This window comes from Poecilia latipinna, unplaced genomic scaffold (genome assembly GCF_001443285.1).
Source record: "Poecilia latipinna isolate Pla-1442-1.1 unplaced genomic scaffold, P_latipinna-1.0 Scaffold1907, whole genome shotgun sequence".
NCBI lineage: Eukaryota > Metazoa > Chordata > Actinopteri > Cyprinodontiformes > Poeciliidae > Poecilia > Poecilia latipinna.
In genome coordinates, this window is record NW_015114523.1 from 1 (window position 1) to 25,096 (window position 25,096).

Here is a 25,096-nt window from a genome sequence, read left to right on the forward strand (position 1 = left end):
TATTTAAAACAAAAAACAACAAAAAGTCCATCTGACGGAGTTGACACAGAACTGAAGGTGGTGACTAGTGAGTAAAATGAAATACTTGATACATATGAAGTAATGCAATTTACATACATTAAAATGAATTAACTGCACATTTAAGTGACATTTGTCAACACCATCACTGAGTCACAAAATCTCTGATGGAGTTGACATCTGATTTATATGATGTTATTCTGAAGGAGTCCATATTGTAGCTCATCAGGTCCATGAAATCTTTACAATATACCAAAATTAAGTTTTTATTTCATCAAAGTTTTGTAAATTGTCAGTTATGGTGTTGACAGCAACTTAGGAATAAAACAGTTGTTGGGTGCGTTTGGATTCGGTATGAGAATGAACTGAGTGGGTGGAGCTTATCAGATCGCGGTTAGTTTATGAAGGTACAACTTTTTCGCTGTTCTCATGTAATTTTTTCTTATACTCCCCCTTTATCATAGGGGCAACGGTATCTGATGGGTGAAATATGGCCATATTTGATGCCTATAATATGGCGAAATATAGGCATCACATACCGTTCCCATAGGTTAAACGGAGCTGTGTGAAGCTGACACCCCACCCACAAAAAAATCCAGCAAATAGTCTGAATGGTTAGTGGATCCGTTTGTACCGTTAAAATTTTCGTTTGTGCAGTTTTGGTTTCTGAGATACTAAAAATAATTTCTTAGGTCATCCAGAGTTCACCATCTTGCTCCAAAACAAAGTTGGTGGCGGCGACGTAACAGCGGGAAAAAGAAAAAAATGTTGATGTCTGGAGCAAAATTGGGGCGGCTGGTGACGTCATCGGCCAAAATTATAACTTTTAATTTCTCGAAAACGAAAGCTGCACAAACGAAAATTTTAACGGCACAAACCTGCACAAACGGAGCACTAACCATCCAGACTATTTGCTGGATTTTTTTGACGTGGATGGGGTGTCAGCTTCACACAGCTGGGAAAGCTTATCTGATGGGTAATATTGAGCATCGTGCTTTTTCAGTGCTCATCACGTGCACGAGCGTATTTTTCCGCGTGGTCGGGGCGGGGCGGAGCGGCAAGAAGACGCAGGGGGATCCGTATCTGATGGGGTCTCAAGGACCGACTTTGGACACCTAAATTATCAATTTAAAAATTTAAATATATTAGAATAGTTTCATTTTAATACATTCATGTAAAAGTCGAGTTTATTGGTAAAAATTAGAAATAACCCATTTATTGTGAAACTGAACCGGGGAAATAGCACCGCCCCCTTCTCCAATCCCATGTATTAAAACGAGCGCTCCCAACAGGAGGGACTGTGACGCTGAGCGAGACTTGAGTAAGTAACAGACACTGAAAACATGAAGGATTGACAAGAAAACTTCCTTCGGAAGAGCTTCCTGGTCCTGTCTCCTGAATACAGGCACGTTGTTGTAAAGGTATTTGTGTTTTGGATTAACTATAGCAGCCCAGGCTGTGTAGCGTTATCTTTTAAAATGTAAAAGACAGATTTTCAGCGTCCAAACCCGACCGCTGAGCCCTTCTGATTTAAAGGTTCAAAAGATTAATAGTTGTAACACTGTAAACCATCAGTTATGTTAGCCTATCAATCAGTTACAATGTTTAAATCTCGAAGTTTGTTTGTGTTTATTTTTAATTTTCCAATAAATTGTTTCCGTCTCACAAACTCAGTTCAGGAAGGATGTCCAACCTATTTTGTCTGCTGACCCCTGAAAAAGATTCAGGTAATGTGCAAAAGTTTTATTTGTAGTTTTTTTTTTATTATTATTATTTTTAGACATTTTTCTGTTTAGGTGCAACTGGGTGGCTGTAGTCTTATAAACTAAATTTAGAAGCAATACAATTCTTATCTTATACCATGATGCAAATCATAATATTAAGCCTGACTTCAAAGATAGTTTGAAATAATGTTTCAGTGTGTTTTGTCATTTGACATCCATCCATTTTCCTTCACCCTTGTCCCTCAGTGGGGTCGGGAGGGGTGCTGGTGCCTTTCTCCAGCTCACGTTCCGGGCGAGAGGCGGGGTACACCCTGGACAGGTCGCCAGTCTGTCGCAGGGCAACACAGAGACACACAGGACAAACAACCATGCACACACACACCTAGGGGCAATTTGGAAAGGCCAATTAATCTGACAGTCATGTTTTTGGACTGTGGGAGGAAACCGGAGAACCCGGAGAAAACCCATGCATGCACAGGGAGAACATGCAAACTCGATGCAGAAAGACTGGGGCTGGGAATTGAACCCAGAACCTTCTTGCTGCAAGGCGACAGCTCTACCAACTGCGCCACTGTGCAGCCCCATTTGACATCCAAAAGATCTTTATTATTGCAACAATCAGATCTTTCTTTCTCAGTTCCTCTGAAGAGCATTGATGCTCTGCTGGAGGTGAAGGACCATGTAGCTACTCTGGTCTCCACTCTTAACTTCGAGAACAAGGAGGACAAACCTCTGGAGACCGTTTTTGTCTTCCCTCTGCCTGGAGATGCTGCTGTGTGTCATTTCAGTGCTCAGATTGGAGAAACACACATTGTAGCTGAGGTGATGAACAGACAGCAGGTGAGCTGGACTCAAATGTCCTCTCTATAAAGGAGCTAAATCACAGTGAAGTGGACATTGTCGACATGTTTCTTGTGGACTGCAGGCTCGGCAGGTGTATGATGACGCTTTGAGCTCCGGTCAGAAGGTATTCGAATTGGAGGAGAGTGACGAGAGTCCCGATATCTTCTCTCTGACCGTGGGCAATCTGCCTCCAGGAGAGAGCGCCACCATCAGGCTGGAGTACGTCACTGAACTGGCTGTGCAGGCTGATGATGGGCTGAGGTTCTGTCTGCCTGTTGTTCTCAACCCTCGATACCAACCTCAGGGTAGGATAATACTTAGCAAAATACTTAAAAATGCCAAACTTCACACAGTTGCTCCTGCCATCCACTGTGGAAGAAAATGTTGGATAATGAGCTTTATTTTAGGAATAAATGGCTCTTTTTTCATCATGGTGTATATTCTCACACATTACTGGAGTTCTGAATGAACAAACACAGAAAATCCTGAAGTGTTTCTGGGAGTTTCTACCTTTACCTAAGTTTGGGGCCATACAGTGGTTGAAATTTCCACGGTGTGTAATGTTCAGCTTTATTACACAACACAAGGTAGTCATTTCCTGTTATTGCAGAATAGCTCCAAGCAAATGTCGCAAGTATGAAATATTTGCAGAATACAGTGTCAGCAAACTGAGCCAAGTTACTTACGGCGATTCTTTCTTCTGTCCAAGAAAGACAAACGGTTGAAAGCAGAAGTTTACATACACTGAAGAAAAAAAGCCACATGCACCTTTTTTCACTGCCTGAAGTTACATCCAACCAAACTGCTCTTGCTTTAGGTTAGCTAGAATTACCAAAATGATTTCTATTTGCCAAATGCCACAATAATGAGATGAATGATATGTAGGTGATTTATTTATTTATTTTTTATTAATGTCTTTCAGAATCAGAAGTTAATATACAGAATGACTGCTATTTCTTTAAACGGTCAGAAGAAGACCAAGTGATGAAGTCATTGCTTTGGAAACCCTGGGTTAATTGGAGGTACAACCGTGGCTGTGTTTTTATCAGTGTCTGTGAATTTCTGGTTTCATTGGTACAGTAGGATAGTGCTGGTTTAGGTTGTAGAAGCCATGAGGTTCTTTGTAATGTAGCATGCAAAGTATGCCAACTCTATCATTGAAACTTATATCCTGTTTAATTTTACAAACTGCAACGACCTGGTGATAAAAGTGTGCATTTCTTCAAACTATTTTTTTTTAAACCTTCAAAGATTAAAATGTTTTGCAGCTGAATTGTACAGGATAAAACATTAAAGGTGGATAAAGTTCTGAAATTACTCTTCAAAATTGACAGGGGTGCTAACGCTATTAAAACGCACTGTCTGTCTGTTCTGTCTCGTGTTTCCAGGTAGTGAAGGTCCCAGTGTCCAGGTGACCTCAGTTCCAGCCTCTCTGGTGCCCTACAGTCTGTCATTTTCTGCCAGAGTCTCCTCTCCTCGTCCAATCTCTAAAATAGAGTCTAGTTGTCCTCTGGAGCCTCTTCAGTACCTCAACGCTGATCAAACTCAGGCCACGGTGAAGTTGGCTACAGGACACAAGATTGACAGAGACGTTGAACTACTCATTTACTACAAAGACGCCCACCGGCCCTCTGCTGTGGTGGAGGCAGGACAGGCCTCTGCCAAACCTGGTGGGTAGAGATTGTTCATGATTTGTTTGTAAGATTAGGAGATGTTTCATCTCTTTTAAACCAGCTTAGAAGTATTGTAAAAGGTTTGCAGCCGCCTGTGTTTGTAATTATCGCTCTGAAGCACAAGTATGAGGAACACTTTTTATGCACCATGTGGAGAATTTTCAGGGTTGGCATTGCTGTTTGAAGGTCCACTACGATGTCAGTTATCTGTCTCTCCTGGTCAAGTGAAGGAGCAAGCATGAACAATGCCACTACCATGACCCATGTCTCTAGCTAATTGTGTTTCTGTTACAGTTTGTCAGATAAAAAAAAAAAATCTTAATATGAAGCCGTCATTCTGGAATCTCAAATTGAGTTTTAAAGAGGGTGTGTTAGCATGGATAATTCCTAAAAAGAAGAAAAAAAAAGTATTTTATACAGATCATGGATAAATGTCATAATATAATGTGTTGTACCAGATTTTAATGATAAGCTAATTCACATCTGCAGATTCTATCAAAAAACTGGTTTAAGAAAACAAATTGAGAGTCAAAAAGTAGCAAGGTTAATTCCCACTTCTAGTTTTAGTGATTACACAGATTTATTAAAATCAAACATTACAAACAGAAATGAAGGAGATAAAAAACTATAATAAAAAAATAACAATTGTGCAACTGTGAACTTACATGTCGGAGTGGGAAAACAATCCAAGCTAGCTAATGTCAGAGGCTTAACAATTAGGCACAAAGTCATCCATTATTGATATTGTGACTGTGAAAACTAAATATGATGGTGTTTTTCAAACTAAATGCTTACTTTGTCCATGTTGTTGACTAGCTCTATAAAATCACACGAGGTGTTGGAATGAATAGCAAAGTCATGCTGGCATTCACATTTGTTTCAGGCACTCTGATGGGTGATCCAGTGGTAATGGTGAGCTTGTATCCTGAATTTCCTGAATCTGTGACGTCTAATTTCACCTCCTGTGGAGAGTTTGTGTTCTTACTGGATCGATCAGGGAGCATGGATTTCCCGACATATTGTGGAAGTCGCCAGAGTCGCATAGCCAGTGCCAAGGTCATCTTTTAGAAGAAACATTTTTATGATTTATGGCCCTCCAGTCATATCGTGGCATTTACGTTCTTTTCCTTTTCCTTGAAGGATACTCTGATGCTCCTGTTGAAGAGTTTACCCATGGGCTGCTATTTTAATATTTATGGTTTAGGCGATAGTTACGAACAAGTCTTCCCGTAAGTTTGGACAGTGCATACAGCGCTACTGCTATTGATTCCCCTGCTAAACATTCGCCAAAAGCCTTAAGATTAAAAAATAAAAATGTATATGGTGGAAAAATCTCCACTTTAATTCAACTAAATGTGTTTAGTTAGGAGAAACTCTTATTTTAATTAACAGTTGACACATTTATTGACATTTCTGCAGTTAATACTTTTCACGACCTGCATTTACTGTACCAGTAGGACTTTGTATTCTTTGGATATATATGTTTAATTTTCATTTTTAGGTGTGTATGATATTGCACACATACTGGAACTGCAGTTAGATTATTTTATTTTGAGGCTTTTTACACCTCTTTACCAGGACCAGTATATGAAGAAACAGTTTCATATGGACATTTGTAGATTTTCCGATTGAACATATCTACAGACTTGCAGTAAGTGTGCACCGTTTCTCCAACAGTAAAAGTGCAAAGTACAACCAGAAAAACCTTAAACGGGCTGTGAAAAAAGTTGAGGAGATGGGCGCAGATCTGGGAGGATCGGAGATCCTGGAGCCTCTGCGACAAATTTACAGACAGCCCTGCATTCCTAAACATCCCAGACAAGTAATGCACAAACACACATGGCAGCAAGCTGATGCTAGCAGGGAATTTTAACCATAGCGCAGTTCTCACTTACTGCAGGGGCATCAACTCTTTAAAGTATTCAAGAAATGTCTGAATGAACTGCAGACATGTAGAAAATTCTGTTGTCTTTTAAAGTATTGTTATTGCTTAATCTCTCTTCTTATTAAATTGCCTCTCTGATGCTAAAGCAGATCACTTTAAATCAGTAAAAACAGCAGTGTATTCATCAGCTGATCAAGCTGAAAATTTGCCAGTTCCAGGATTCCTGTATCGTGTCTAAAGTTTTTCATCTGAAAACATTTTTTTTCTTCTCTCTTCAGGTTATAATTTTAAATCGTTTCTCCTTATTTTTAGCTCTTCATCTTTACTGATGGTGAGGTGAATTACACAAAAGCTGTTCTGGATGAGGTGAAGGAACACTCTGAATTTCACAGGTAAACGCCACTGCAATACAATATTGTAGTACCAGTCAAATGTTTCTGTATTGTAAAATGTGGCAAATTTTACAAATGTGTAGAAAGCATTTATGCTTATTTCCTCTAGGTGTTTCTCTTTTGGGATTGGAGAAGGTGCCAGCTCTGAACTTATCAATGGGATGGCCAGAGAGGGAGGCGGACATGCTCAGTTCATTGTAGGGAAAGAAAGGATGCAACCAAAAGTGAGGCATAACTTGGAAATATTCTCATATTTTGTTTTTTTTTTCATTAAGAATCTTGTAATTTTATTTAGGTAGTTGTGTTTTTCTTTATTTAGGCAACTTCAGTGCATTAACAAATGCAGAACACTAAAAATGCAATTGGAAGATGGAATAAAAAAATAACAAACTCAGAACAATACAGGGCAAATTACTGGCATCGGCTCAAATAATAAATTGGAGGCAATCATTAGTTGCCTCCAATTACTGATCATTTTCTGGAAACAACTTCAGTTTTAATCTGAAAGTCTGCGTTTAGTTCCACAAGTCAGGAGACTCACATGGTGACTCTGTACACGAATGTTTTTTTTTTCCAGAAAAGTCACACAGTTCTTCCCAGATATTTACACACACTGCAAAAAAAGACAAACGATATTCAAAAAATAAACTTAAGGTCTGAAAATCTATTGAAATGTTTAAAGTCTGTTATTTTGTTTCACAAGAAACTTAATGTGACACCATAAGAGCCTTTCTGGTAACCTGAATTTATTTGTCAAAATGATAATCTCTCGCCATTCATGTCCTCAGGTGATGCAGTCCCTGAGATTCGCCTTGCAGCCGCTCGTCACTGACATTTCATTGTCGTGGGATTTACCCGAGGGTGTCTCCGTCACCACTCTGTCTCTACCACTTACAGCACTTTTCCAGGGTCAGAGGTCACTGATTTTTGCTCAGCTCACCGGAGAGGCAAGGAGCAACACAGTTCTGGGATTGACGACAAATGTGCTTTTTCTTTTCTAATCAAAGTAACACATGGATTTTCTGTTGTGCGTTCTCAGTGTTCTGAAGCAGCCGATGGCTGTTTGACAGTGAGGTTTACCACAGCGGGTCATCCATGTCAGAACCAGCTGCACTTCTCTCTACAGCCTGCATGTGATCTAGACTTTGACCAGAAAGAAGATATGCCATTCGCTCGGTAGTATATTAACAACTCTAGTGATAAAATGTTATGTTTAACAAATAATGGTTGCTTTTTAAATTTAAACGTAGACATAAAAATACACATTTATTTCCCCTCTAAGGGGAAATATTTTATTTTTTATTTGTTTTGTTTCCCTGCAGCTCCTCAATCCACAGGCTGGCTGCTCGTACTCTCATTCGCTCCCTGGAGCAGGAGCAGAGGGAGCACGGGAAGCCGGAAGAAATAGAGAAGGTGGTGGACCTCAGCGTCCAGTCTGGAGTCAGCAGCATCTTCACCGCCTTCATTGCCGTCAACAAAAGCAATGGGGAGCCTGTTCAAGGTCCGCTGATCTACAGGGAGAATCCTACATACAGTGAGTGGCTACATGGGGCTCAATCTGAAATGAGACATTTTTTAAATTGTTACATGTTGTGTGTTGAGTACATCATTTTGATCAGAGATCCTTTTGTTGGTACTTCCTGTTTCATGGGTGGAATGTAATGTTTTTTTTATTTTTTATCTAATGATGTGTAACTCTTTACTGTTTTCTGGTACAGTGCCACTGCTTCGTGGCGGTTTGATTGATCTGATGTTTGATGATTCATGGGGCGAAAAAAACAGTAAGTTTTAACCTTGTTTTGACATTTTAACCTTTTTTTTAAAAGGGATCAAACCAAATATTGTGTGTCTGACAGTCTGGGAATGTTAAAGAAATGTTTTTTTTTGTTTGTTTGTTTTTTTAATTTGATAAAACACGATGACTTTGAATTAATTTCTTCTTTCTTTAGTTTTCAGACGCATTTGCTCGTCTATCAGAAAAAGAACATCAGCTAGTAAGTTCGGTAAGTAACGAGGCCTGACATTTCTTCCTGTATATGGGGGATGGCCTGTATGTATTGTAACATTTTGACCTGCAGAGGGCACTATTGGATAAGTATCTGGCCTGTTGGACATTGGCTGTATTAGTTACTATACAGTTTCACCTTGCTAATTTAATTCCCTTATTCAGTTTGCATGTTACAGCAGATTGTTTCACCAAATGTGTCATTATCTTTATATGCATATTTTTTTATTTACAAATTCTGATTAAAGTAATTTTTTTTTAATCTATTTCTTATCTTCAGGAAAAGCTTGCAAAAACAATCTGTTTTCAGGTAAGCAACATATTTTTGACTCAAGAAATATACAGATACCAGATGTTTATTTAACACAGTAGCCAGTACTGAGAAGGTTTCTTAAATGGAAAATAAAAGTTTGATCAGAACCGGTCTTTCTAAAGCCAAAAGTTTAGATATTCCTAAATACGTTGGTGGTTGTTTTTTTTTGTTGTTTGTTTGTTTTTTTTATACAGTTTTCTTCTGTGCGGTGAATAAATTGTTGAACTCTATTTTTGGAATAATGCTTAAACTCCTTGCAATAACCAAAATTTGGTTGAAAAAAAAATATATGCAACATGTGGATTTATTTGTTAGTTTGTGCTTGCTAGTATTTATCTCACTAAATGCATGAAGTAATCACCTGAAAGGCTCATATAAATGTTCAAAGACATTGCCACATTCCCCTTATTTGGTGCACAAAAAATGAGTAAAAAGCCATGAAATAACTGCGTCTCTTTTTCTGCATAAGCTCAAACTGAAAAAACCTAGAAAAATCAACCCCTTAATTTAGGCAACTATCTATTGAGAGCGGAGGTAAAAAGTCCCTCAATAACAAGTAACTGGGTTTTGACAATGACAACAAAGATGGACATGGGCTCAGTATGTTTTTCAACCATGCATTGTAAGTTTACGTGTGTTGTAAAAATGATCTCATATTTGTTTTAAGTTTAAATTTAGTAAAACAGATTAAAAATTAACAAAGCGATTATATACATTTTTTCTGCTTTTTACCAAAAGCTTCCAGCTTCAAGAAGAACCAAAGTGAATCTATTGAAAATAGAGGTAAGAAAACAAGATGTTTTTGTTTGTTTGATGTTATAAATGCAATTTGCATTTACACTTTTAATTCTATACCAGCAAGCAGCAGGATGGATGTGTCCTTTTAACAACAGTCTCTGTAATCGCATTTTCATTTTAAGGTGCTGCACTTTTTATTTCAACTTTTGATATTCTCTTCAAAAACGTCTTTTTGCGATAAAGGAGACTGTGAGCCCACAGAGCCAGCCAGAGATCCGCTGCTGGAGCTCGTTTCGCTGCAGGATGCCTCTGGCTGCTGGCTGCTTGATCCATGTTTGGCTGCTGCTCTTGGAAAAAGCATAGAGGAGTTGGTAAAAACAAGGCCTTCATCGGTGGGTTGGCGTCACGTAAAAGACGAGCTGTATTTGAGCAGCAAAATGAAGCATGCAATTTTACAGCATAAGCACAAGGAAAATAAAATAAAATGCACTTAAACAACCTTTTCTTTTCTTTTAAGTAGGCCAAAAGGAAAGTGTGGGGCACCATTTTGGCTCTAATTTGGCTTCATGGACATCAAAAAGATGTGAAGGTCGAATGGGAACTTCTTGCTATGAAGGCTGCCTCGTGGCTCAGAGCTGAGAAAGGTAACCGCTGTCCCTAAACATAAACACCAGATTTAATTTCCTTCTTGGCACACCTGCACTGATGTTTGACCTTATTGAAACGCCAACTTATGTTTTCTTTCCTCAGCTGTTGGCGTGACGGTGTGTGTGGAAGCTGGGAATGTCCTGTTGGGTTGTAATGTGACGACTGACGCTCTGGGACTCTGAGGTTGCTGTATCATTTGTTCCAATGAAGGGAACACCTGTGATTCTGCTACAGAAACAAACTCACTCCATCACCAGATACCTGAATACCTCCACACTCCACAGTTGCGTAGTCCCTTAAAGTTGTTTATATTAAATGACTATTCAAAAACTCCACCAGTAACTAAGCTTAAGTTCTTTGCTTTCCTTCCCCTCTCAACTTTTCCTGCACAATCAGCCGGATTTCGAGTCATGCGTCTGAGGTCGCAGTCAGGTTATCCGACTCCGGTCGTTCAGATCTCAACTTGCCTTTGTCATCTCTGTTGTCCCCGGAGAGCTCCGTCCCTCGGCCCCTCCTCTTCATCACTTGCATCATCCCCGCTGACAATAGTTCATAAATTTAACACCTGTTTTCATGATTTTGCACCCTGTTCTACCAATCTAGTAAATCTAACTCCATTCTTCCAGCATCATTTTCTATCCAAACCAAGTGAAATCTTGGTTCACTTCAGACTTAATGACGATAAAACTGAAATTCTCCTCGTCTGTACGAAATCTAAATTATCTCTCTCACCATTAACAACTCTTACATGTTCCTCTCCCCTCAGCTTTAAGAGTTGGGGTGCCATCCTTGACAGCACATTATCTTTCCAATCTCATGTTAATAATCTTGCATATTTCCATCTCTGTAACATAAATTGCCTGCGCACTTCCCTTTCCCCTGATGCTGCATCTGTATCAGATGCAAAGAACAAAACACCTGACATAGTCATTGCAATAGCAACTATTATCCAAAGGTTTTCTAGTAATTTGCAGCTCTAGATCAACTATGTCCATTTTTATGCATTTGCTGTCTTGGTTTACCTCTATGTGCGCCTTTAATTATTCTGTGGCTGCACTGATTGATTTCATTGGTCTGTATTTTCAATGTAGTTGGAACAAAAAATAAAGAGAACCTACACTTCTTGGGGGAAAAAGCATTCCTTATTAGCAATGAGAAATTCTGTCTCTAAAAATTTTTCTTCAAAGCAGGTCTGCCTGTCACGTATTATTATTTCTAAAGTGTGCAGTGACTCCTAAAATCAGAAGCAACATGTCGCAGCATCTGAGATTGCTTTCTTTGTACTTTCTCTCAGATTTCTTTTCTTTGAAAAGTCGACTTTGAACTATATTTGCATACAATGGAAAACAAGAGACAGGAACATCTGAAACACGTTTTACTGACATAAACCAGAGTCCAACCTCCCCTCTGTTTGGGGTTTCAGACGACACAAGCAGATACTGAGTGACGAGAGTAATGAAGGTTTGGCTGCAGCATACACAACACCTGATGTCAAAATGAGAGAAATTCCTTTTTATTATTGGTTTTGCACCTTCTTGCTTGAACTTGGACAAGATCAATAATCAATTATAAATTTAAGTCAAGATGATGAATGATTAAGACAAAGAGATGGACACAACCAAATGATGATTATATCTTGATCTTGATTACAAAGATATCATCATAATAATAATTGTTAATACTATTAAATCAACCTCACAACTGAGCAATAGTTGGACTCTGTAGAGAAAAGAAGACACAGCGGAGCCTGCTGGAGCGTACTTCCTCCTACACAAGGTCATTGCTGCAGAATCTGGAGCAGTAAAGCTGCAGCTCTGAGAAACATATTTCTTAAAGAACAGAAAATAAAACAAGAAAGCTTTATATTTCACAAGTTGAAATGCAGCACACTTAAATTATGTAAATTTGGTGTCATGCTGCTTTGGCAGAGGAGGTGTATTAGGAAGGCAAAATTTGCTGTTGGGAAGTACGTTTAGTGTCACTCTTTATCTTTGCAGCAGTCCACTGTTATAATAAATTGTATCAAAGGTGCAGATTGTAAAATGTAAAGGATGGAAGAAGATAAAGCAGAGGAAAAGTGCATACTAATACAGAGCTCTAATGCAAAATGTTAACATGCATCAGCCGTTACGTTTTATTCTGAATCAGAATCGAAGATAATTTCCTGCATTTTAAATGGCTGATCTTTACAGAAGTATGGGCTCACCCAGGGTGCCATTAATTCAAGAAACTGCAGTTTTATATGATTTATACCTCTTCTCAGGTTTACATTGAATGGTCTGAAAATGAAAACATCCAGTGAGCAGCAGTTGTGTGATTGAAAATGTCGTATTGATGTTGGAAAAGAATGTGAAGACTAGTTCAAGACGCTTGAAAGGCAACAGAAACTAAAATTACAAATGGTGCTTCCTCCAATGAGCATTGATCCCAGTATTTCAAATTCAACTAGTAAGGTGAGAAATGGGCAGTGCTGCTGCAATAGTGTGGGGACTGTTTTCTTCAGACACTTTTAGAGACATTAGTATCAACCGATGTTTTAAATTATTCAGACTACCTGTGTTTTTTTTGTTTTGTTTTTTTTTACTCACCGTCTCCATCCCTTTATGAACACAGTGACCATCTTCTGATGACTACTTCCAGCAGGATAATGCACCATCGTGTCAGAAAGCTCAAAACATGTCAAACTGGTTCCACAAGCAGAATAGTTCACTTCATTCCAATGACTTCCACAGTAACCACATCTCAATCCAACAGGGAATTTCTGGGACATTTTGGAACTGGAGATTCATTTCAAGGAAGAGAAACTAACTGGTAAATGTGAAGAAACTGATGCCCTGCTGAAGCCATGCAATGAAGATTCAGGAAGTTGCGAAGGCAAAAGGAAATCAAAGACTGCACTTGCAGGGTTTGATGTTTTGATTATGTCAAGAAAAACTATCTACATGAAAGAAGGGCCTATAAATAATTGGGCATATAGGCTATGGCAGGTGCCGTCAGCTTGCCCTGACTAGGCTTCTGACACATCACTTGTTCATAAGACAGATTTGGGCCTATGGGGGAGACTTGTTACTATGGCAAACACCATGTAGCAGTGATACCAGCTGTCACAATCCAACACCTGCCAACACTCCTGTGGTTTGGATCATAAAAATAGTTCTTCAATCTGTACAAGTAATGTATGGTTTGGGTATTCTCCTTTCTTTCATGCAAGTCCTTTTTATTATTATCTCTATTCAGAGAAGTTTGAGTTCATGTCCTCTGCAAACGTTGGATCTGGAACATTATTGACTGAAAACAAAACAAATGATTTCACTGTTCAGCAACATGGTGTTCTGTGTGTTAACTGCTCTCTGTCTGCATAAATGGTACCATACTGGCTCCAAATGGTCACTGCAGCTAATTTTATCTGAACCTTTAGCAGAACTCAAGCCAGCACTTTTTAAACTGGTTTCCAAGACAACGCCAACCAGTTGGACCAATTAGAACAAAGGAGGCCTAAGAATTAAGCTGTGTGGAAATCGGGGGAATGGGGAGGGGGAAGCGTTCTCAAAATTAATTCAACAAATAAAAAAAAAAGTGTGCTTTGGACAAAGAATGACTAACACCATGTGAGTATTCACCTGCTCTGCTTTTCTCTATTAATTAAGAAAGATTTCATTAAACCAGCTATCCGCGCTTGCTTTTTCCTCTCTCAGTCAGACTTCTCTGTCCATGCGTGTTGCTAGAGCTGCAGGCAAAAAAACAAAAAACAGAATCAATAAGAAACAGTTTAAAGGGGCTGATGTATTTTTTTCTGTTTAGAACCATTAATGGAAAGCTGTAGCCTCTGAGCTCCACATCAGTCACATGCCAACCACATGCATGTGTATGTGCAGCTGAACTGATAGTTTTTGTATTGCAAAAGGGAATCCACTTTATTGAATAAAACACAACCATTATCCCATGGTGTTAGCTGCTTGAGAGTGTGTGCCACTGACCCTGTGTGTTAGATATCAGAGTCACTGACCTTTAGAGTTAAACCCTTTCAGCACAATCTTCTGAGGTGAAAGCAGTGAATTCACCAATCCTGAAGAAAGTCGCATCATGTTCACTGTGTATAGTTTTAGTATTTTCAGAATATTTGATGTTTATTTACCTTTAAAACATGCTAAGCACATAAAAAAAAAACCTTTGTAACTCCCATTGCATAAAACACATGCTATAAAATACTTACCATGCCTTAAATTGTATCTATACTCCTTCAACATCTCTAAATGTATCTAAATGTATGTTGCATTTTACTGGTATTTGGTGTTACAGACCATCACACAGTAGTGCAGATTTATGAAAAATAGAAAACCGCATGGTTTTAAGCTTTGTTTTCCTTTTTTTTCCCCACAATTATGAATCTGAAAAATGTGGAACAGGTTGAGAGAGTGGTGTAGTGGTGAGATATTTTTTTTTTCGTGCAACCAGCCACCTGCAGCACTTAAAAGCATAAACAAGACCCAGAAAATAAAACTAAAGCAAATGTAAAAAACAGAATTCAACTTTGAAGCATTGTTTGGCCAACAACAGGAGGTTAGTATCTCACACTTTGAACACAGTCACAAACCTACCAAAACAATAGAACCTGCTGTGACAGTTGTCATTCAGTTCAGGTCTGGATGACGGCCAGCTAAAGGCTGGGAAAAAACTTGAAAGCGGGGCAACAGATTACTGCCCATTAGGACAATAATTGAAAACTTTGAGCCACAGTACAATGAAATGTTTCATATCAAAGCGTACCGATGTGCTAGATAGAATGCCAGTCAAAGTCCGGATTTAAATGCAGGGATAAAACTTGACAGTCACAGACACCCCCCATACACTCGGACTCAGTTTGAGCTGTTTTACAAAGGAAAAATGACTAAAACCTGTCTTTAGATGTGAAGAGCTCAGAGGAACAAACTCTGCAAGACTAGCAGGGGAAATCATAGTAGAAGGATGTTTTACAAAGTACTAAGTATTTAAAAACAACACTAGTGTTTTCCATCCACTCGTCTGTACGTATGAGAGCAAAGAGAAAGCAGGGATATGTTATTAGATTGGATCTTTTTTAAGTTTCACACCAACAATCTGAAAACTAAGAGCATTAAAGTGTAATAGCTTTGTGGAAATTAACGTTTTAGGCTATTTTTTTTTTCTTCTTAGGGCTGAAGGTGAACCTACCACTAAACTTTAGCTTAGACTCGTGTAATAAATAATGAAACCAATTGAATCTGTTTCATGTTTTGATAGATTAACATTAAATCTAAGAACCTGGTTAAGACCACAATAACACATTGAAACACTGGAATTGATGGAGCCTGTGCTTTGTTTTTGCCATGTCTGCACATTAACATATAAAGAGGCTAATGCGATGTTTTTGTCTGTCAGACAACGATGCATCTTGTCACAGGTTGTGATATTTAAACTTTTCAGTGCCCTTATCTCTTCCTCCCTCTGTCCTTATTTATTTCCTTGTCCACCAACTCTGTTTTGCTCATTTAGTTTGTCCTTTTCTGCCTTTGCCTAAAACATAACCTGCCCTTTTCTTTTCTCCCAACTTCAGTTTTTTTTTTCCTCTGTTTTTCATCATTTGGCCTTAAAAGGCTTTAAAGGAGTTAGGCGTAGCCCTCTCCATGGTAACACTGTCTCCAATTCTTTCACACACACGCACACACACACACACACGCACACACACACGCACACACACACACACACACGCACACACATTTTCTCACTGTCTCTCATCTCATGATGCTGCCCTACCCTGTGCTTCATTGCTGTACCCACCCCCTATATGTGCTCCGTTTCCCCTCACTCTCTCTCCCTCTCTCTTCTTGTTTCCCACAGATATACACACTCACCATCTCTTTCTCCTTTTTTCTGCTCTTCTGCTGATGCTGCAGCATCCACTGACTGCGAGATGTTCAGTCCAGCTTCTAAAGGATCCGCAGGGGACTCAAGGTAAAGCTTTCACACTTGTTTCCTCTGGAATAGAAACGAAGCGAAGATGTTAATGTTGATTTTTTTTTTTTTTTTTTGGTGCTGTTGTTGGCTGGTGACCACAGCTCTGAGGAAGCCAAGTGACTGATTGAAAGTGTGTGTGTGTGTGTGTGCGTGTGTGTGTGTGCTGACTAGAGTGACAACTCTCCAGCTGGAGAGGTAGGCTTTTGTTGAAGTAGTTGCAGGTTTTCTCTCCCACGTGTGCTCTGAATCTTTGCACGGTCAAGATTGAATGAAAAATGAACTTAATTTTATTTTAATTTTAGTGAAAAAAAAAAAAAATCCTCCAAAACATCTACCTGTGGATTATCGGTGTGTGTTTTGAGTGTGTGTGGACATGTGTAAGAGTGTGTGTGCAAATGGTTAGAAGTAAAAGCCACCGGAGTGCAAATTATCCTGCCCGCTGTGCTGCAATAGTGCTGCAATGTCTTATTACAATGCTCTGGCGGTTTATGACATGGTGTGGGGATGGTGGGGTGGGGGCATGTAGTTATGGCTTTTTGCTCATGTGTGTATGCGCGTGTGTGTGTGTGTGGGAGTGGGTGGGCGTTTGAGATCAGGGATTCTTAATATTTCAACAAATCAACCCCAAAACATAACATCAATGTTTTGACAAAATCACATTCAAACGCAAGAGAAAAACGTGACATGTTTGCATGCTGGTGTGTTTTTACAGGAGCATGAATTTTCCAGTTGGGCTGCCTCTTTCATGTTAATTTGCACATACAGCACACTGCGGATGTGCACAAATGTGTGAGTTTCCCCCTAAGGAAATGCAGTCTTCACTGGATACTGTGCCTTGGGACAAACACTGATAGATACTGCTGGTAGTATTCCATTGATGCAATGTGAGGCTCATAACAGCAGACATTAAACGTCCTTCAAGACATCTGGTGTTAGCTGAAGTCCTGGGAGTTAATTGTTTTCATTAGAGCTGACGGTTTTGTTTTACGTCCTCTTGTAATCTCTTCAGTAGAGAGTTTTTAACAGCACTGTAATTGTCTTCACTTCATTTAGCATCGTCCACTCACGCAGAAGCACCTTAAAGGAAAATGAAATGACAGAAGTCGGAACCGATTAGTTGTTTGTCTTAATAAACACATAAAGTCTAAAGATTACAGTGGAACAAAAATAGCAAATAAATTATACACTGGAAATGAAAACAGACTGGAGAAGCAAAAATGTAAAGAAGAAGCATAGTTCAATACATATTCATATAAATAAAATGTAGAATGAAGTTCAATTTTTCAAAGGGTGGAAAATAGGACCCTACGAATTTCTTTGCAACCCCCAGTAAAAATGTGGAAAAACTTGAACTTACTGTTCCCTGAGGGAAGAAATATTGTGTAACACAAAGGAACGCTTCAAGATAGAAAAGGCAATATGGCCCTTGGGTAAAACAGTCAAAACCTGATTTTTTTTTTTTAGATTAAAAAAATGACTTTAACTATCTGACACTAAAGCGACCGGAATGTTTTCTTTTCCACATTAGGAAGGATTACCAAAATTATTTCTGTCATAAATACCGGAGGATTGAAAGAGATTATGTTTTACGTTTTTCTTTTCTTTAAATACACAAGTTTGTAAGCTTATTAGAAATGCACATTTCAATTAGGTCATTTATTTAAGAATATAGTTTACAACTTTACTTCAAAACTGTATTGTTGTATTATGTCATATAAATCCAATATTAGTTCAAATAGTTGTACACAGAGATGCTACTGAAAAGATAAATGAAACACAGAAAAAAATACAGTTTTAGGTCACACCTGCACCTCCTTCCTCATCTCTTTGCTTATATTTCTTCCTCTGTGGATTTTTGCACCATCAGTTCTTCTCTGAGCAAACTGGTCTGAAATATTTGTAAGCAGTAGCAGACTGGGAAGTTGGGAACATGCCATTTTCTTTAATTACCATTTACTAAAAGTCAGCTCAAACTGCCTAACAATGCATTTTTCTCTCCTCCTCAAACACAGAAGAACATTTTTTTATATTTTAAGCTTTTATTCAGTGCAGTCAGGAGAGTATAAAACTTCAGTATGAATGTCTCTTGGTTTAGTTTTTGCTAATCTTTTACAATATAAATGATAAAGAAGAATCTTTTGTTCTTGTCATCAGATCTAAACCCAAGCAGAGCTCCCAGTTTCAGACGAGGACTGGTTTTATACCAAATCTCCTTAAATGCACAACCTAAAACGTTTTTAATGAGCTTTTTTTTAACATAATTAAATGGATATTTGGTAAAAAAAAAAAATAATAATAATAATAATAATAATAAAGATGTTTTTTAAAAACTGCACATCATTTAAAAAAGAGTTAAGATTGTTTTTGTCACACTGTAAAATAATGAAGACCTCATAATGAGGTTCAAAAGGAAAGGCAACTCGGTTTTATTCAGAGGAAGAGATAGTGTTCTGTGTGAAGAAAGGATGAATTTTTCATTTCGATTTCCTTAATCTCAAAAAGCACCAGATGGTAAAGAAATAGCAAAAGAAATAAACTGAACTCAGTTATATGCTTTCTTAAAGTAATAAAATAAAATCCATATTTTGATTTGAATATTTTTCTTTAGTTTTCTCCAGGACACAACTTTCTTTAAATCACCGGTGGTTTTGTTAATCCTTCCTTTGCCACAAAGAGTTTTCTTACTCCTCCTCAGCTAACCTGAGAGGTTTTCTACAGCAGGAATGAAATGTTTACTAAAGATTGTTGTTGATCCAGTGATGACCCATTTTCAGTGTGGACCTTTTAAACATGTTCATCTTTATTTGAAATGCCAAAAGTTTTCTTTTTTATTATTATTATTTTTGTTCATAAGCTCATCCGAACAAATCAATCATTCCCAGTTAAAGTCCAAGTAAAGTTGAACAAAATGCACATTTTTAGGTTGTTGTGGTATGACAAGAATTGCTTTATTCTGGCATCCCTCCCAAACAACCAGTTGAAATAGGGAAAGTGTGTAATGGTTGCTATGGAGATTTGGTGACACCCCCCAAGATGTCTATTTTTTTTTTTTTTTTTTTGCTAAAACTGTCTAACAAGAAGCTTTGGAGATGTTTTTATTTTCTCCCTTCTCGTCCTGCTCAACCCTAGAGGCCAGTGACTAAAAGAAACGGGTCTCTGTCACATCACTCCAGGGAAATGGAAACCCATGGATTAATAATTTCATAATTTCTCCCTGTCTGTATTACAAATTCTTTTTGTTTTTACAAGACGCTAAATGTGTTCCTGATAAGATTTTCTGATTATATGAGCAGAAATGTTATTTGAAATCCAACCACCTGTTTCAGTTTACTTCACTGGAAATGTAATTTAGGGAAGACAGGATGCACTAGAAATTATACAATCTGTCACCGTTTTGCTTCAGCACAAAGACAGCTTGTCAATACGCTTATACTGCTGTTATAAAAAAAATGTCCTGAGCTCAGGCAGCAGCCTTGAAGTGCAGCCTGAGACTGCTGACTTTGGAGTTTTAATTTAGACATCAAAGCACCTTAATCATCACATCAACCAAAAGAGGCAAAAAAAAAAAAGAGACACTTGACACAGCAGACCCAGACTAAAGGGCTTGACAAATTATCGTTCTGCAGAGCCAAGTGGATGACTAGTTCTGTCAGCATCAAGGTGTCCTTTTTGCTGCTCATTCCTGCGTGGACAGATAGTGGCTAATCTGCAGCGTTCAGGCTGAATGAAGTCAGGGTTTGTCACATTGACTTAATTGCCTGTTCACAGATGTTGGAATTCAACTAATGTCAAGATATGTTCCTCATTTCCCCTTCTCTGCTTGCCATTATTATTGTCGTTCATAATCTCACCTTTATTTTTTTGTTCCAACTCTGTTTCATTTGTCCAACTGCACTGCAAAGAATTGCCTTCTACACCAAATGGCTATTCTCCTTCCTTACTTATCGTGATTTATCCGCATCCTTTGACTCTAATTTAGAATCTAATAAGCTCAATTCCTATTCCTGCACCAACTTCTGTAAGGAAATCAATGCAAACTCTGATACAGTGACAAATGAGTCCCCCGCTGCAGAGGGGGATTCGCTTGAAACCACCGCAGCGTGTGTTTGGATTTGTGTGTTTTCCATTAAGTGGAAAATGAAATGCTGGGGAGGAAATTGCCCTGTTCTCAGGGTGAACCTGATTAAACAATTTTTCTCTGGACTGAATGCTTGCATGTCCCCAACAGTTGATGTTTCTCATCCAGAGTTTGTGTCACAGTGTTTTTGTGTGTTGGTCTTCAAAGCAAGCGTGTAAATTAACTGGATGTTTGACTCTGATCAATGTATCCTGGAGGAGTACAAACTGGTGCATAGGGGGGATGGAGGCAGCTGTGGAAGTCTTGGGTGGAGCAGGGTGTGTGTGTGTGTGTGTGTGTGTGTGTGTGTGTGTGTGTGTGTGTGCATGTGTGTGCGCATGCATCAGTTAGAGAGTGTTAATGTTAGTGTGCAAATTTGAGCGTGATTATATGAAAACATGAATGTGCTCACACAAAGCATTTTGTGTGCACAAAATCTTTGGTTGTCTGTTGTTGCACCTATGGATATACACTCATTTCTGTGTGTGTGTGTGTGTGCGCGTGCGTTTGTGTGTGTGTGTGTGTGAGAGAGAGAGAGGGAGAGAGAGAGAGAGAGATCTAGAAGAGTGGGCGTTGGGTGGGCTCACTGCTGTCACTTCCATTAAAATCCACCAACAGAGAGAATAACTTTAGGGGCAGACGTAGGGAAATAAAAATAGATTGGAAGGTTTAGACAACACTGGGAACAAGATGACAGAAGAAATATAAGGTACCAAGAAGGGAGGAAAGGTCAGTTCCGAAGCGTTCTCCCTGATGATTGAAAAATGAGCTCCACGCCTCACATCTGCACTAGGTCACACTACAGATTTTTATTTTTAAAGGGAAATGTTACAACCTCATTTTTCTTCTACCTCACAACTGTGCATTGACTAACACATTGAATTTTGACATTGTAGCATGACCAAATGTAGAAAAATTAAAGTAGTTGGACATTTTTGCATGGCTCTGCATGGTGAGAATGATTTTTGATGGTATTTGCACAATTTCAAATAAAATATCTTTGTTTTGTTGATTTATTTGCTTTTATGTGACATCCTATCGTTTATGCCCCCCATTCTGAATTGTGGGTCCATCCTGTTGACTATATTTGTCCTAAAGCACTTGGGAAACTGATTATTACAGGCTATGCCTCATAGGTTAAAAAGAGAGAATAAAGTTCATATTGCAGGCTAGCGTAAGGCTGGAAATCGCTACATAGCAAAAACATTTCAGCACAAAAAAATAGAACAAGGGAATGTTATTTTATAAGAACAGCAGTTCAGCAGCTGAGGGAAAAGAGGCTGTTTAAGGGTCTAGCTGTTTTGGCACCAAGATGATTTCTTATGAACGCATAAGAGATTGAATCAATAGTTTTTCTGTTCATGTGTGCTGGATCTTTATGCCACTGACACAGATTGGTGGATTGCATGATAAGTAATGCCAGGACACTTCTGGGTAAAATATGTGGTATTCGTTCGGCTGTCAGGTTCGCTCCCTCTGTGCTGCTTATCTGTGTGCGTCCCCCGTTGGTGTCGTGATCAATGGTGATGGATGTTGATGAGACAGGAGCCATTAAGGCAAAGCATCAGCTCCGACTTTATTTCAGCGGCCCTATTGGAAAACCTCACATAGCCGAGTAACGCATTAGAAACACAGAAGGGAGAGGCAGAGGGAGGCAAAGGAGCGATAAATGAAGGCAGAACAAAACACTCTCTCTCTCATCTTTGGAAGTTTATGTCACCCTGCGGGACTCAGTCTAATGGTTAAATGCATTACAACGTGGTGAGAGGAGAAAGGGAACACTTGGGGAGACATTGAGAAAGGGGCGGGTGGAGAAGTAATAAACATTTCAACATCACGTCTAGGATGGAGTCTCATGGCCACTGGTGACAGAAAGTTATTAAGGAGGTGGGAGAGGAATAAAAGCAAAATAAGACAAACGGGAGAAAGAGGAAGCTGAGACGGCGCATGAATTTATGAAGACAAAATATATTAGATTACTGAGCCTGTGGTGGATTTACTTTACATACATAATACACCCGTGCAGACTTGGTAAAGGTCATGAGCTGTTTGCTCATTACATAAATATCCTCCTAAAAAGTCTTTCAGTCCATTATATATTTACATGTGTCCCGATAATGATCGATGAGTTTCCCCACCATTTGCAGTGTAACAACTGTAAGAAAAATATTGATGCCAGAAGTGTGGTTAATGGTGCAGCAGCTCCAATCTAGTTCACAGCTCCCCATTCTGTGTTAAAGTCATTATTCTTTTTTAAGGAGTAAAAAAACTGAACTGGATCATTCTACACTAAACAGAAAGTCTTTAAAACACCGACTGAGGATCATGAAACCTTTCTCCAACTTCAAAGATCATGTAAAAAGAAGAGGCTATTCTGGCCTCTGGACTAATCATTGGTCACAGATTCTAAAATCACATATATTTACAAAACCATTCAACTGGCCATTCGGACATATTCGATGTTATTATGTACCAGAAGTCAGACATATTAGATTCAAAAAGTTTTCTTAACACTATCTGAGAGAGAAAAAAAGAAATGACAAGCTCTGAAAGTTACTTCATGTTATAAATATTGTTTTATCCATTTGTAATTCGGCTCAATTTTTGTGTCTATAGGTGATGAAAAGAAGAAGCTTTCTTAAAGTGCATACATTTTTAATGCTTTTATGCTGCAGTCTGTTTCAGCATAAAACAGATTTATATAAAGTTCTGATAAAATTTTACTACTTAACAGACTCAAGTAAATTATGTACATGCTGACACTTAAAGAATTATGAAAAATGATATTTTTGTGTGCCTTTGAGATCCGGTGTTTAAATATTACCTTTATTTTTCTGTGTCACAATTTATTTCTCACTTTTCTCCACCACCTACAATCACACCTGTACTAGAGCAAGTCAGTGCAGAGTAGAGATTAATAAAAGCCATTTGTTCAGAAATACTGTTTTTTTCTGACATCTCGCACTCATCACGTTTATTTCTGAATCACAAAGGACACAGCAAACCCATTAAACCAGCCCTTGGCTGTGCATCATTAAACTTCAAACAAAGTGCACCATGCAGACATGATACCAGTCAGTGTGTTATTCCGCCTGAACGTTGTGAAAAATCAAACCTCATTGGCTTCTTGCAAAGACACTGATCACACAGAGCAGTGTTGGCATCAGTGTGTCCTTCTAACAAGCTCTTAGCAGAGCAGCAGCCTGCACAGTGACCTGAAGACATTGCCCAACTGGTTGATGTGACGTCACTCAGCCCACTTACCGACACTTGTGGTCACGGAAAATGTGGCGTTTGTTTTGGTGTGAATGCATGTTTCCCATTTGAGGACAAAGTGAAGAGAGATGATGAATATTCGGTAACACTTTATTTGAAGGGGGGTGAATAAGGCTGACGTGACACTGTCATACACAAGACATAACATCTGTCATGAACATGAGTAAGTCTTCATGAATAGTTATGACTGTTGTCATAAAGTGTCATTCGGTTAATTATGACACTTTTAATACAAAGTTGACATTACTCAAAATGTCTTTGTCATGACAACTTGACATTAACCAAGACATCATTATTGATATAAATTTGTTATAAAAGTATTACTGATTGCACTTTAAAAATCAGGTAACTTTATGTTATTAAAGGTAAAGTTTAAACAGTTATAAGCAGCTACAGTTATCTGAACCAGATTGCTGTGGTTGTTTTAAACTCACTGTAATTAGTCAAACTAAGTAAAAATAAGCATTTATTTTTATGTCAGCAGCAGTGTAAGGAGAAAACACCATTTCTTATTCTGAAAGAAACATATAATAGTATTTATAGTATTTATTTATATTATTATATATAAATATTTATATTTATATTTATAAATAGTATTTATTTCCGTCTTAATGTCATTTATTACCGTGGAGATTAGCTAATTTTGTAATGACTGTGTAGGTCTTATGTTAAACAAGAGTCAGTCCCTCATGATCAAACCTCAACAGTATGTTGTTGTATTTATTTTTATCTTGAGTTCTTGTTCTTATTCTGCTTTCATCAAATATAACACTCGTCTCGACTTACTGGCATTCACAGATGCTGACTGCAGACTCAAGGTTTGTGCATGTCTGCAATTCACTATAGTCTTTCTTCACTGAAAGACTATAGTGATTTTGAATGAATGCATGTAAAGACTGAGCACAGCTAACCCGCACTGAATTGGTTATTACAGGAATATTTCTAAAGTTGCAAAGAGAAAACCATCTGGTAATTTATGTCGACGGTGCAGCAGCAATGACTGGCAAAAAACATGCAGTTGCATCATGGAATAAATCTATCAATGCAAGCATTGTGGCTTGTAGCTAGCTTCCAAAGACATGAAAAATCTATGATGGAATCAAATCTTGAACACAACTCCCGCTGCGGTGTGATCTAGAGCTTTGCAATCAAGTTTGGTCAGCTTTGCTGAAGTCTGATCGATGGACATGACGCACAACTATGTCACACTCAGATGCCATGACTGTCTCAGGAGAGCGTTTTGGAGTGACTTTCTCAGCAGCACAAAGAAAATGCCTGAATTCATGACAGAAGAAAAATCAACATTGCACACTTTTTCGTTGACTCGAAATGTGTTTCCAGCTTGGCATATTTTGCAAACATTTTCAACATACTGATCAGCCTCAACCTCTCAATCCAAGGTCTTCTGTCTTTTTTATGTCAGAGACAAAATCGCTGCTTTTATGAAGAAAACAGACCAATAGAGATGAAGGATGCAAGATGGGATAACAT

The 25,096-nt window shown here is 38.4% G+C and overlaps 2 protein-coding genes across 8 annotated transcripts in view; both read left to right on the forward strand.

Moving 5' to 3' along the window:
* Positions 1-1,280: 1,280 nt before the first annotated feature.
* On the forward strand, positions 1,281-11,374 carry LOC106935088 (von Willebrand factor A domain-containing protein 5A-like). Of its 4 annotated transcripts, none has more exons than XM_015015366.1 (20): positions 1,284-1,439; positions 1,693-1,745; positions 2,380-2,582; positions 2,668-2,890; positions 3,974-4,255; positions 5,142-5,314; positions 5,399-5,487; positions 5,936-6,080; positions 6,456-6,535; positions 6,645-6,759; positions 7,324-7,482; positions 7,575-7,711; positions 7,858-8,069; positions 8,254-8,316; positions 8,485-8,538; positions 8,821-8,850; positions 9,592-9,636; positions 9,835-9,983; positions 10,112-10,235; positions 10,342-11,374. In XM_015015366.1, the coding sequence occupies exons 2-20, from the start codon at positions 1,703-1,705 to the stop codon at positions 10,419-10,421; spliced, it is 2,406 nt and encodes an 801-aa protein (XP_014870852.1). In that variant the 5' UTR covers positions 1,284-1,439; positions 1,693-1,702; the 3' UTR covers positions 10,422-11,374. The 4 variants fall into 4 exon arrangements, with proteins under 4 accessions (XP_014870854.1, XP_014870852.1, XP_014870853.1 ...); XM_015015367.1 differs by having other exon boundaries at positions 1,284-1,423; XM_015015369.1 differs by having other exon boundaries at positions 1,285-1,439; positions 2,531-2,582.
* Positions 11,375-13,818: 2,444 nt separating this feature from the next.
* Positions 13,819-25,096, forward strand: part of rap1gap2a (RAP1 GTPase activating protein 2a) — a 101,509-nt gene continuing 90,231 nt past the window's right edge. For 3 of the 4 annotated variants that reach the window (XM_015015371.1, XM_015015372.1, XM_015015373.1), the window contains exon 1: positions 15,973-16,209. In XM_015015371.1, coding sequence (XP_014870857.1) covers positions 16,043-16,209 — 167 coding nt within the window. In that variant the 5' untranslated portion in view covers positions 15,973-16,042. Of the gene's footprint in view, positions 13,848-15,972; positions 16,210-25,096 lie in introns of those variants that run through there. The other variant, XM_015015374.1, reaches the window with a different exon arrangement.

What these genes read in the sequence shown, in the direction of transcription:
- LOC106935088 (XM_015015366.1), top strand. Translation starts at nt 1,703, where the DNA reads ATGTCCAACCTATTTTGTCTGCTGACCCCTGAAAAAGATTCAG. An exon ending in AGTTACGAACAAGTCTTCCC is followed by an intron (nt 5,488 to 5,935) that starts GTAAGTTTGGAC and finishes TTTCTCCAACAG; the next exon opens with TAAAAGTGCAAAGTACAACC. An exon ending in GAACACTCTGAATTTCACAG is followed by an intron (nt 6,536 to 6,644) that starts GTAAACGCCACT and finishes TATTTCCTCTAG; the next exon opens with GTGTTTCTCTTTTGGGATTG.